The sequence below is a fragment of the Chrysochloris asiatica genome, unplaced genomic scaffold (assembly GCF_000296735.1).
Source record: "Chrysochloris asiatica unplaced genomic scaffold, ChrAsi1.0 scaffold00037, whole genome shotgun sequence".
Classification (NCBI taxonomy): Eukaryota; Metazoa; Chordata; class Mammalia; order Afrosoricida; family Chrysochloridae; genus Chrysochloris; species Chrysochloris asiatica.
The window spans coordinates 22,925,401-22,937,624 of record NW_006408555.1 but is presented as its reverse complement, the minus strand read 5'-3'; the positions used below and the strand labels follow the sequence as shown (position 1 = coordinate 22,937,624).

Here is a 12,224-nt window from a genome sequence, read left to right as displayed (position 1 = left end):
CTTTGCTGAGCACTTGATAAGATGCCTCTGCCCTTCCTGGGAAAGTCAACGCTGAGCAAATGCAAACAAATGTAAACACCTTCCCCCCCCCCCCCCCCAGCCACCTTGAGAAGCTGGGGCTAGACCACAAGACCCCTCACTATCCAAGAGCACTGAGAGACTATGCCCAGTAGACCACTCCGACCATTAAGAAGGAAGGACACAGACACCTGGCTCTGTGTGGAAATGTTTATTCTCAACATATTCTTGTGCATGGATGACTAGGGAGTCTGTGACTGCCACAGTGACCAGGTCACCAGAGCTATAGGATGAGGACTGAGAAGGTGGGAGCAGCCACTAGACCCTGGATAAGAGGTGGGAGGCTTTTGAGGGCCTCTGGAGGTCATGACTACTTGGCCACTTGCTCAACTCCAGTGATGAGGATGAGGCTGAGGCTGAGGCAGGAGGCGGGAGTGGCAGGACATGCCCAGTAGCCTGTCTGGAAACTCATCCTCCACAGGATTCTGCTCACTGTTTTCCTCTCTCACCTGGGGGCACAAGTCAGCAGTCAGTGGTTCCCACAGCCCACTCCTCACCGCTCCCAACCACTGGACCATCCTTTTGACCAGCCTAGCATACCTGTTCCACCTGTCTGAAGGCCCTCAGCAGGTTTCTGCGAAGGATACCCTGAGATTCTTCCTCGCTCCAGCCTCGTCTCAGCAATTCCTCTATCGGCACCAGGTATGCTTGAGGTGCTTGAGGGAATCTGTGTGGACACCACTAGCCAGCTGTGAGACCTTGGCCTCGGTTTTGGTCTAGTTCTAGGTCTTCTACTGAATGTGTCCTGGGTCCATTATCCTGACAGTCCCAGCCCTCTATCTGGGGAACTGAAGGCTTAGTGAAGCCACATTCTTCACTCTACTGAATGCAACCTCGGGAACAACTTGAGAGCTGGGCTCTCGCAGCTTCTGCTGGCAGATTAGATGGTCAACCTACAATAGGTCTGATGGTCAGGGAGTAAAAGCTTGTGCTGGGCAGATGAACTGTGCCTGGGAGGGGAGCAGTACTTAGCAAATGTGATGACCTGGTGTGGGTCTACCACTGGGCCATAGGAGACCCATGGAGAGTTCTGGAAACAGGCTCTGGGAATGGGAGATATCAGGTTGGCTGGAAGACCAGAGACCTGAGGATGGGAGGACCACAGGATGGAAACTGAGACTAAAGGTTTCCCAGCTGTATCCTAGCCTAAGATATAACCCAGGGAAATACTCACCAGCTAGACCCGTCATAATTTCCACTAATCCTGATGAACTCAGATCCAATGGCTGCCCTGATGTAGTTGAAATGATCTAGAATGGGTAGCACAAGGCTGGAGTTAGACCCTGGGACCAGCGCTGGTATGGGGAAGCAATTCCCTTGCCCATAGCACTCTAGGCTTGACACCTTTCTCCAGAGAGATTAGTCATGGCCTCTAAAGTAGACACAGGTTGAGCTCTAGACCTGGAGTAAACCTGTGTTGTCCCTTTGGGTCTTTTCCTGCCCAAGAGCCATCCTGCTTTTGGGTACCTTGAGAGTTTACTGGAGTACTGTCCAGAGATAGGATGAGAGAGGTTCAAGGACTGGGAGCAAAAATAAGACCTAGAGGTTGAGGCCTGAGTCTAAAGCAGTCCAAAGCTCCCTCTGGGTACCTTGCCAGAGATGCAGACTGTCAACACCTGGCCCTTGTGTTCAGCTTCCCTTCCACACCCATCAGTATCAATTCTGTGGGCCCCAAACTGGGTGGCACCAAAGAGCTCTTATCTACTCCCCCTGGGTTCTTGGGAGGTCTGCTTCAAGTTAGGCACTGCATGACCCCATGGTACCTTGATGCCTATTAAGCTTGTTCCCAGTCGCTAAGCCTGCTGTTTGCTCCTGTACTATCTGAACACTCCAAGGCCACCCACCATGTCTTTAATGTCCTTTGCAGTTCCAGCAGTCCCCACACTCACCAGGGGATTTTTCTGTACTTTCTGTATGCCTCCATACAACCTAAATGATTATATGGCTGGCTTGCCTTGGTCTCCAAGGTCTTTCCCACTTCCCAGCAGTAACCTCATGGTACATCATGTACCCTGTAGTACCAGGGGCTGGCCCACCAAGATTTATGTGGCCCCTACATTTCCCAGCAGCCATATCCTGACACATTGTGTATCTCTGTGGTACCTGGCAGCCTACAAGGCCATCCCTAAGCCTGTTCAAGCTGGTCTGACCACCACTGAAATTGTGCAGATTAACATCCTGTAGCTTGTTCTGGAAAAGCTGGGCCAAAAGCAAGTCGTTGTGACTAGAAGGCTGTCAAGACAGGGTTGAGTGAGGACATTGGCATCTTCCAGGTCAAGCAAGACATGTCACCAGGTCCATGTCTGTTCTCCCAGGTCACACACCCCTCACTCAGACTGTAGGGAGATCTCCTGAGACAAGGCTTGAAGGGAGGATCCCATCAGGGATGGGGTAGTTGTGGGGGAGAAAGAAGGCAGTCACGGGTGTTGGAGAAGTGAGCCTGCTAAGGGGTGGTGTGAGGAAGTTTCCTCACTAGTCCTACATAATCAGGGGCCCTCCCCTCTCCAGGGTTGCCTTCAGCCCTCACAGGCCCCATCATTGAACTTTCGCACTCATCCACCAGTGGAAAGATCCGCATCAAGGCCCGCACACGCTCTCTTAAATCGGAGGCTCTGGTTACACGGAGCGTGGTTTAGGCTCTGGGGGCACCGGGCAGAGTCAGGGCGCAGGTTATGTGCACCAGAGGCAGCAACAGCAGGAACAGTAGACGTTGCAAGGACCCTTGAAGCATGTGGGCCTGGGGAGTCCCAGGCAGGCGAAAATCAGATTGCTACAATGAGGTCTCTACTCTGGAATCAGGCGATTCAGCGGGATTGGAATCACAGGGCGCTGCAAAGGACTAGCAAGGAGCAGCAACGCCACACAGCATGCCACCAGGGGGCAGCATTACCCTTTCATCCTCAGCCTGAAGAGCGCCCCTGGGGCCTGGCAAGGATCTACCGGTTCCTCAGTCCGCTTACCTCCCACGTTGGACTCCTCCCTCTGACCCTGACCCTGTTCTGTGGGCCTGGACTAGAGAGAAAGGAGAAACGTGTGTGCATAGAAGGATCTTCCATATCTCACTCCCTAGCCAGATTTGACTAGTTAGGGTTTAGCTGCAAAATGTTCTCCTCTTCTCCAAATAGTCCATGAAATTCCAGTCCTGATTTTGAAGAGTGAATTAGGTATATATTTTTTGACTACCAGAAAGAAAGCCCTTGCTAGATGAAAAATGAAATTTCAGAACAATATTTATGGAAGGAGAGTATCTAGTTTTCACATCTAGGATTGCATTTTGTTTCTGTACATTTATACACACAGGTAAAGGCCCTAGAGGAGTCTGGATATTAAGTGTTAATGGTAGCCATCTTGGGAAGGGATTAACTACTCACTGGGAAGGGATTAACTACTCACTGGTCATGTTATATCAGCCCTTTCTGTAGTATGACCATCCTGGCTGAGGGGAGTCATGGGTGGCATGAATGAGGGCTGAACTGAATGGGGTAGAAGAGGTTTAGTGAAGGTGCCAAAGCTAAGCTTGTTGTTGTTAAGAGCCGTTGAGTCAGTTTGACCCATAGCGACCCTCTAGAGGGTTTCCAAGGAGCGACTGTTGAGCTTGAACCACCAACCTTGTAGTTCAAACCGACTTTGCAGTATAGCGCATTAACCCACAGCGCCACACCAGGACTAGCTGAGACATGAGAGGGGATGGGGTTTGGATCTCACAGGGAGATGGCGAGAGCATCCCTGGTTGGCTAGTAGCTCAGTTGGTAATCTAGTTTGAGCAGAATAACTATGTTTGGGGAAGAAGCCAGAGGAGCCTCCAGGTATAGAGTAGGTGGGACAAGAATCCTCCTGAGACAAGGTGGTCTCTAGGCTGGCCATATTAAAATAATAATAATAATAATTTTCTGTGGAGAAAGCCAGGTGCAGGGGAAGCTGATCTCAGACCTGTATGGAGCTGCACCTCACTTGCCTGAGTCTAGACTAGTCTTGTCAAGCTGAAATATTAATTGCCCCTCTTCTGCATCTGTCTGCTATTTTCCCACCTGGGCACTCAGACAAACAGGCCTCCCCTTTAGGGTCCCTGGAGAAGGGCCTTGGCCTCCCAGTGACCACTATCCTCTCTCTATCTCCTCCTTTGTGTGTTGGGGTTAAGAACCATTTGCCTTCAGCGTTTGCCCACTCAGGAAAGGCAAAAAGAGAGCAAGAAGAGGTTTATTCTGGTCTTTTAGAAATCTGAGTAGATTCTGCCATGTGTCTTTCATGTAAGTGATATTGAACAATATAGTGAATGACACCTGGTCGGCAGTTTATCAGAGTACGAAAGCATTGCACTTACAGCTGTTTCCTATTTCATCTCAGGGGAAAGGAGAGGGCAGAATGTTTGAATTTAATTTTTTAAAAACCCTTTAATTTTGAATTAAGTGAAGGTCAGTTCATTGAACAAATTTACATTCAATAAATCATCTACTCTGATTCATTAAAAAGATTGCAATCCTCTCCATGTACCATCAGTTAACAGCATTTACCGCTATTCACTTTAACTCCTGCATTCCTCCCCATGTCTCCTGCTACCTTCATCATTCCTTTGCAAACCCCTCTTGTTGTATATTGCCTGCCCCGTCACCCATGTTAATACATGTCTACCCTTCCAGCCTGTGAATAATTTTCCCTCCCCTCCATAACCATCCTAGAATATTTCTTTTATCAAGAAAACCTTTTCTTAACTTTTCACAACAAAATATTATCAAAGTAATACATAAACATTGCTACAATTTGATGAACTTGACCTATACTTATGGATGTTTTTGTTGTTGTTATGTGCCGTGGAGTCAGTTCCAACTCATAGTGATCCTGTACAGGGTTTCCAAGGCTGTAAATCTTTACGGGAGCAGAAAGTTTCATCTTTCTCCCACGGAATAGCTGGTAGTTTCAAACAGCTGACCCTGAGGTTAGCAGCCCGATTTGTAACCAGCCTCAAGGATCAAGCCTGTCTGTGTCCCCTTAGTATACAGGGTTGATTGTTGTTGTTAAGTGCTGTCAAGTCGGTTCTGACTCATAGCAACCCTGTATAGGGTTTATGAGGAGCAGCTGGTGAGCTTGAACCACTGACCTTGCAGTTCAAATAACTTTGCAGTCTAGTGCATTAACCCACAGGGCCACACCAGGTTGATAGGTATGGGCAAATTAGACATTTGCTACCTAAAATGGCTATCTATAAAAGCACAAAGTGAAGTGGCTAACTTACAAATTTTCAAGAGGGAGTTTAGTTTCAGATCGTGTGGGGGAGGTAGAATCCCCAGTGAATAGTTTTCATCTTGTGAAAGGAGTCTTGTGAGTCTGGTGAAAGGAGATGGGGATAGGACTCTTTTGATTCAATAGTGAGTAATTTTTATCATAACTAATTGCGATGGTCATAACAATAAAGGTAGAAGTTTTGTAACATAAAGGGGGGAGGTGTTAATTTTACATCCCAGAACAGAGGACCCTAGGACCATCAAGAGAGAAGAGTATAAATGGGAACATGGGGTCCTAACCAGAGAAGCAGTGACACCAGAGATGGAGGCAGAGGTGATGACATGGATAGAGCAGCTGAGAACTCTAGACTCATGGAAAGAGAAAGGCTGTGTGCTGATGGCCAGGAGGTTGGTTTGCAGGATGTGCCCTTTTGTTGTTTGTTGTTGTTAAGTGCCATCGAGTCAGTTCTAACCCATAGCAACCCTGCACAGGGTTTCCGAGGCTGTAAATCTTTATGGGAGCAGAAAGGCTCATCTTTCTCCTGCAGAACAGCTGGTAGTTTAAATGAGTATATAGTCCTGAGTATTTTTGTGTATATAAGAAAAAAAAAAAAGAGTATATATGGTGGTGGTGGTTATGTGCCGTGGAATTCAAGAAGTTCATGGAAAAATGGAACTGAAAGATAACGTAAAATTTTCATGAACTTTTTGAAGTCCTGCCTCACATAAAGCATCTTCTTGAAGGTGTCAGAGTGTTAACGAGATATTGAAGAATTACTCAGAGAGGATCCAGGGAGGTTGGGGATCCAAAGAGATGAGCCTGTCCTTTGCGGCTGTTTCTTCCCATGTGGGTGTGATGGAACTAGGGAAAGAGGGTTTCGTGTCCAGGGTCCACTCAGGTAAGAGAGGAACCTGGTGACCATCCCTAGCTATGAACTGGAACACAAAGGGACACAACCTGGGAGAAACCATGAATCAGAATTAGGTCAGTAATTGTATTTATGACACAATTCTCTCAATTCCAGATCCATCCTTCTGTCCCCTGCTCTGTCCCCTGTGACATTGGGGCTCAGAGTCTTGAAACCATACTTCCCAGATATGCCTTTACCAGCTAGCTTCTGCCAGTAGGAGTTGTGAGAGGGAAATTGAAAGGTGACGGCAGAAAGAGGGGTGTCTTTCCTGTTGTCTGTTTCTGTCTGTGCTACTCTAGTTTTGGCACTTGGCCCAAGTCTCCAGCTTTGCATGTCTCTGAATTTTTGCAATCAAGATTGTGTTTGTGAGACTTCACAGTCTCCTACTAAACCACCAGCATTGGGTGTCTGCGCCACTGAACCCCATTCTCACTGCAGAGGACTCTCATGCCTGCTTCCATGTCTAAAAAGTTTATTTTCTGGAAATAGTTGTGCCGGTACAACTGGGGGACAGTTTGTTGAGGTGTCTAAGGCTACCATTGTGACATCTGGCAGAGCCACTGGATGAAGACAGGGAAGGCAGCAAGCCCTGTGAGGTGTGGGCCCATGTGGGGAGAGAAACTTGGGAGTGACCACTTGGATGACAAAGTGGTTTTCTGGTCTGGATCCAGGTACTGTGTCTGGTACAGACGTGAGAGGACAGAGCGGCAAGAACTGGCCAGTTGCTCATCTGGGATCTCATCCTCCAATGGAGTTTGCCCCATGCTTTTCTCCCGTACCTGGAGGGGACAGTCAGCAGTCAGTAACTCCTACAGCTCTGCCCCATGCACCTGCTCTTATCCCTGAGCTACCCTTTTGCCCAGCCCAGCATACCTGTTCCACCTGTCTAAAGACCCTCAGCAGGTTTCCTCTAAGGACATGCCAAAGTTCCTCCTCACTCCAACCACGTCTCAGCAGCTCTTCTATCAGCACAGGGTATTTGGACACATCCTCCAGCCCCTGAGGGAACCTGTCAGGTCAGCAGCCATCGGGTCTCAGCCCTGGTCTCCTGGCCAGCTCTGACCCAGAACCATAGACCTATGTGCTCAGGGCCCACTGAACCCCAGCTCTGGTCAGATAAGGGAAATTGGGACTCGGAGGCAGTAAATGATTCACTGTGTTCTTTATCCTTCAGAAGGTGGCCTTGAAAAACCTCCTTAAATATTTGTCAAAACTCATTGAATTACATTATTAAGCTCTCTCTACGTCTTTAACTGAATGTGAATTTTTTCCTCCATTAACAAGAATAAGAAAAGCTTCTTAAGTTGAACTTTGAATGTGCAGGCCTGGCTACAGATAGGGCAGAAACTCAACCCACAGAGACCTTGCAGACAGTCAGCTTGGAGAATGTGAATCTGCTGGGACTGGGGGTAGTCAAACATGATGACCTGGTATGGGGCCACTGGACCACAGGGAGAGGCCAGATAATCGACCCTAGATGTGGAGAGATGCCAGGTGGACCAGCAGACTCAAGGCTGTAACTAAGGTCTGAAGGTCACAAAGACCATGGTGCAGGTGGCATGGTGACATTGAAGACCATATGGTTGTACACACAGCTCCAGACAAACAACAAGGAAGCACTCACTTGCCAGCCCCATCATAATCACTACCAATCCCAATGAACTTGGATCCAATGACTGTCCTGATGTGGTCAAAGTGATCTGGAGGGATAGAGAGCAGTGTGGGGTTTCCTGGGTAGCGTTGGGGTGGGGACTGGACTTGACCCTGCTGAGCCCCTCCTTCTTGCAGACTATAGGCCAGGTCTTTCATGGCATATTGTGGCCACTTGAGGCCCATGAGGTCTAACCTAAACGGATCCTAGCTGGCTCTAGATTGGATTTCAGGTTTGGTGTACACTCCAGAGCCACCCCTCTGGGACATTCCCATCCAGGTCCTTTCATTCCCCTTAAGAACCTGGTGGGGTACCCTCTTCATGGGTACAGAGGATAAGAGAGGAACAAAATGCAATTGGCAAAGACCTGGCAGGCCACTCTACAGAAGAACATGCAGTCAGCATACAGGCTTCCACAGATATTACAGCACCAACTCTGTGGCCCCAAAGTGCTGTGTGCTGCCCATCATTGGATTTGGGGGAGTTTTGCCTACTGCCTATGGGTCAGTCAAATTGCTGAGGCAGTCCTGAGGCCCCCTAGGGCTTCAGGTCCAAGTCAGAGCTGTTCAGAGTTCAAATTGGAGCTCACCTGCCACAGTGGACACATTGGCTAACTGGTTGCACTGAATCACTCCCATGGACAAGGACACCATCACGATGCCACCATTCTTCTTCTGTAAGGGCAGACAAATGGACACTCAGCTTGGCCCCCTCATCTGGGTCCCTGGGAGGAGGATATTTCAACCCTGACTTTGACCGACAGAGGAGACTTCACTTGTCTGAGTTTGTGTGAACGCAGAAGTTTCGACCCTGGTTTGGGTGGTGGTGTCTAGGCCCCAGGTTTAAAAGGAGGGGAGTGTTTACCACTTAGCATCTCTGGGTTCAAGAGTTTAGAGTTTGTGGGTTATGGGTTTATAGGGCATAAGGTATTCTGCTTCCTGTTTGAGAAAAATGAAGAAACAGGGGATCAGGCTTTGTGATTTGAACCTCTTGCTTTGAATTTGAGGGTGTGTTGTAGTGAATTATTTAATATTTCTCTTCTACCTTAAGTCTTTGTAATTCCATCAAACATGTTTGCCCTGACTGGTCTGGCTAAGAGAAGGTGGGAGAAGATACTGACAGGATTATATGATTCAGTTGTGAATGTTTTAACAGTTAACTGTAATTGTAAAAACCTGGAACCATCTCTGATGCAGGAAGGGGGAGATTTCACTAGTATCAAAGAGCCAGGAACGGAATGCATCTTTTGGACCCAAAGCTCCCTGCACATTGAACTGCGTTGACCCAGGAAGTAGAAAGCTGTGACACTAAAGGAGTGGCAGAGGACCAGCAGCCAAGAGCCAGAGCACAAGACAGAGCAGGGGACTTCCCAGGCCACAGAGCAAGTAAAGCTGAATGACTTCAGGCAAGAGGCTTGCTTATAGAGTGGTGCGCCTCAAGGTGCTTAAATGGGGGAGCTAAGTTTGCTGACCCACAGAGAGGGAGTTTGAGAGTTTTCAGGCTGAGGCTTATGGTAGAATGGTGTGTCCTATGGGCATTTGTGAGAAGCTGCCTAGAACTGAGCATTTCCTGATCCTGTATTGTAACCTGTTCATTTCCCTAAAAAGCGTCTTAACTAAGTATAGTGTCTGAGGTTTGTGTGGCCATTGCAATGAATTATGGAACCTAGTTGAGTAGAGAGGGTTGTGGGGGTATGGTTGGTACCACATTTTTGTAGAGTGGCAGGAAAGTCTCTTACTAGCAGTTGCAGAATGTCATCAGGAATGTTTCGAGGGCTTTCGCACACACCCCGGGCAGCTGAGTGGGAGAAGATCACAGGTGCCGAAGACACTTCCAGGACCCGCCGTGCCACACTGTCAGAGACGTGGGACAAGTCCACCATCATGCCCAGGCGATTCATTTCTGCCACCACCTTCTGCAGTGACAGGTTGGGGAGGGTCTCAGGGGTGCACATGTGTGCATATATCTGTAGGGGACAAGTGGGTGTGTGTGCTCATGTGAGGTAGGGTATAGAACCAGGGTCCTCACCTCACCAAAGCTGGTCAATCCACTGACATTGTTGTAGAAGCGGTGGAGGCCCTTAGTCGAGCTCTCTGCCCTGCAGAATGACCAAGACACAGTCTGATTACATGACCACACCCTGGCCACAAGAGCCTAGAGGCCTTGCCAGAACCCTCTATCTCTGTAACCCCTGGAGCAAGAGCAGAGACCCAGGCTAGGCTGTGCCTAGTAATTCAAAGGTACCTGCTAAGAATGGTCTCACCATGTAGACCCCAGCTCCCACTTCCCCAGTGAGTATCTACCACATCCCTGGGAGGAACCTTGGCCTGAGCCCTCAGTGTGACCTCAGACAGATTCCTGCCTCAGTGGGCCCACATCAACAGCACTGTGCTTACCAGGGGGTGTTGCAGGTGTGGGTGAGTGTCAGGTAGCGCACTCCCAACACATAAAAGGTCCGCAAGACGGAAAGGCTACTGTCGAGTGAGTGGCCGCCCTCCACACCAATGAGGCAGGCCAGTTTGTGGGTGGTGTTCAGAGCTGGGGGCAGGTAAGTGAGTTGATCACTTTCTGGGGTGTCAGGAACTCAGTCAAGTCCTTCACCACCACCCCCGCCAGCAGTCCACCTACCTTTAAAAGAGGTCACGAGCTCCAGCTCAGAATAGGAGGTACACATGCGGTGGATGAGGTCAATCTGCTCCAGGGTGAGGCGAACAGCATCCCGTCCTTGGGTCTGGCACGGGACGTAGGCTGACCAGAACTGGAAAGAAGGCTAGGGGTGGGCTTGGGCAGGGAGGAGGCTCCTTGCACTCCCTGGACTCCATAGCCAGCATAAAGGTCACATGTCAATTGCTGCTTGTTCTGTGGTACCTTGATAACTGCCTCAATGGCCCCCTCTAGTCCCAGCAGCCACCTTCCCCTCGATCCATGTCTTGGCACTTTTTGTGTCATTGTGATAACTGAGTTTACATGTCATTATTGAAGTTGTGGAGTCCTGGTGTGGCACTGTAGGATAAGCACTGGACCACAAGGTTGGTTTGAACCACAAGGTTATAGTTCAAACTCACAAGTAGCTCCTTGGAAACTCTATACAGGGTTGCTATGAGTCAGAACTGAACCAACTCAATGACAGTTTATAACAAAAATTGATGCTGTAGGATAAGCACTGGAGTGCTAACCGAAAGGTCAATGGACCAGTTACTCCTTAGGAAACACTACATGGGATTGTTATGAGTCTGGACTGACTGAATGGTACATAACAACCTGTTGTGGTCTTGTGGGTCTCTGGATTCACTCCCCTCTACACCCCAGCTATCACATCATGGTGCCCTATATGTCCCTGTGGTACCTGGGCACCCACAAGGCCGTCTCTAAGTCTGTTCAGACTGGTCTGGCCACGGCTGAAATCGCGCAGGTTAACATCCTGTAGCCTGTTCTGGTAAAATTTCCTCAGGATCAAAGGCAGGTCGTTGTGGCTGGAGGAATGTCAAGGCAGGATCAGCTTAGGGGCGTGAAGTGGGGCCTCTTAGGACTCCAAGTGAGGTAGGACGTGTCACAAGGACTGGGTCTGTTGAGGGCTCCTCCATACAGACCAGGGGTAGAAGAAGCCTTCCAATAAGGGGGTGACAGAGGAGGTGAGATAGGGAGAGGGCACCTGGGGATGGTGGAGGGTGTTTCTTCACTGTCTGCAGCTCATAGCTCCTTCCCCTGCCTAAGGGACCTTCAGTCCTCACCTGCACTCCCACTTACCCCTACTTACCCATCCACGAGCCGGAAGGCCTGCATCAGGGCGCGGGCTCGTTCTTGAAGGCCAGGAGCACTGCCGGAGCCCAGAGGTGTAGTCAGGACGCCTGACTTGCCCGTCGGGGTGCAGGTTATGGGTGCAGGGGGCAGCAGCAGAGGCAACAGGAGCAGCACATAGATCCCTCGGAGGGCGCAGGAACCCTCGAGGCCTGCGGGAGGCATGCTACACAAGGCCTGGCTGGCAAGAGAGGGCCTTGCTGTGAGACCCTGAAAGGGGCAGGCGAAGAGCAGAGGGCAACATTGGTGTCCTAACCCTTGACTGAGGAGACCTACTCGAACAGCTTGAAAGGGGCTGGGCTGCTCAATAGACGGGACACCAGCCAGCCAAGCTACCGCCAGGGGGCAGCACAGCCCTCCCGCCTAAGGCAGGGAGGGAGAGCTTGGGGGATGGGCTGTGTGTATTCACTCGCTTCGGTGGTTCAGTCCCTCTGCCCCAGATCCTGTCCCCGCCACTCACCGGGTGGTTCCTTTCCCCTACCTTACCCCTCCTCCCCCCGCCCCCCCCCGCCCCCCAGCGTGTTCTTCCAGAATACATTGTGTCAATTGTCTGCCTGCAGCTGCCGG

At 49.8% G+C, this 12,224-nt stretch overlaps 1 protein-coding gene across 1 annotated transcript; it reads right to left on the bottom strand.

Annotated features, from left to right (window-relative positions):
• Nucleotides 1-6,741: 6,741 nt before the first annotated feature.
• Nucleotides 6,742-11,822, bottom strand: DPEP2 (dipeptidase 2). The gene is made up of 10 exons (XM_006860330.1): nucleotides 11,617-11,822; nucleotides 11,206-11,332; nucleotides 10,488-10,617; nucleotides 10,256-10,397; nucleotides 9,888-9,957; nucleotides 9,598-9,774; nucleotides 8,449-8,533; nucleotides 7,833-7,908; nucleotides 7,082-7,217; nucleotides 6,742-6,987 (listed from the first exon to the last, which is right to left on the bottom strand). Exons 1-10 carry the CDS (start codon nucleotides 11,820-11,822, stop codon nucleotides 6,742-6,744), a joined length of 1,395 nt encoding a protein of 464 aa, XP_006860392.1.
• Nucleotides 11,823-12,224: the final 402 nt, after the last annotated feature.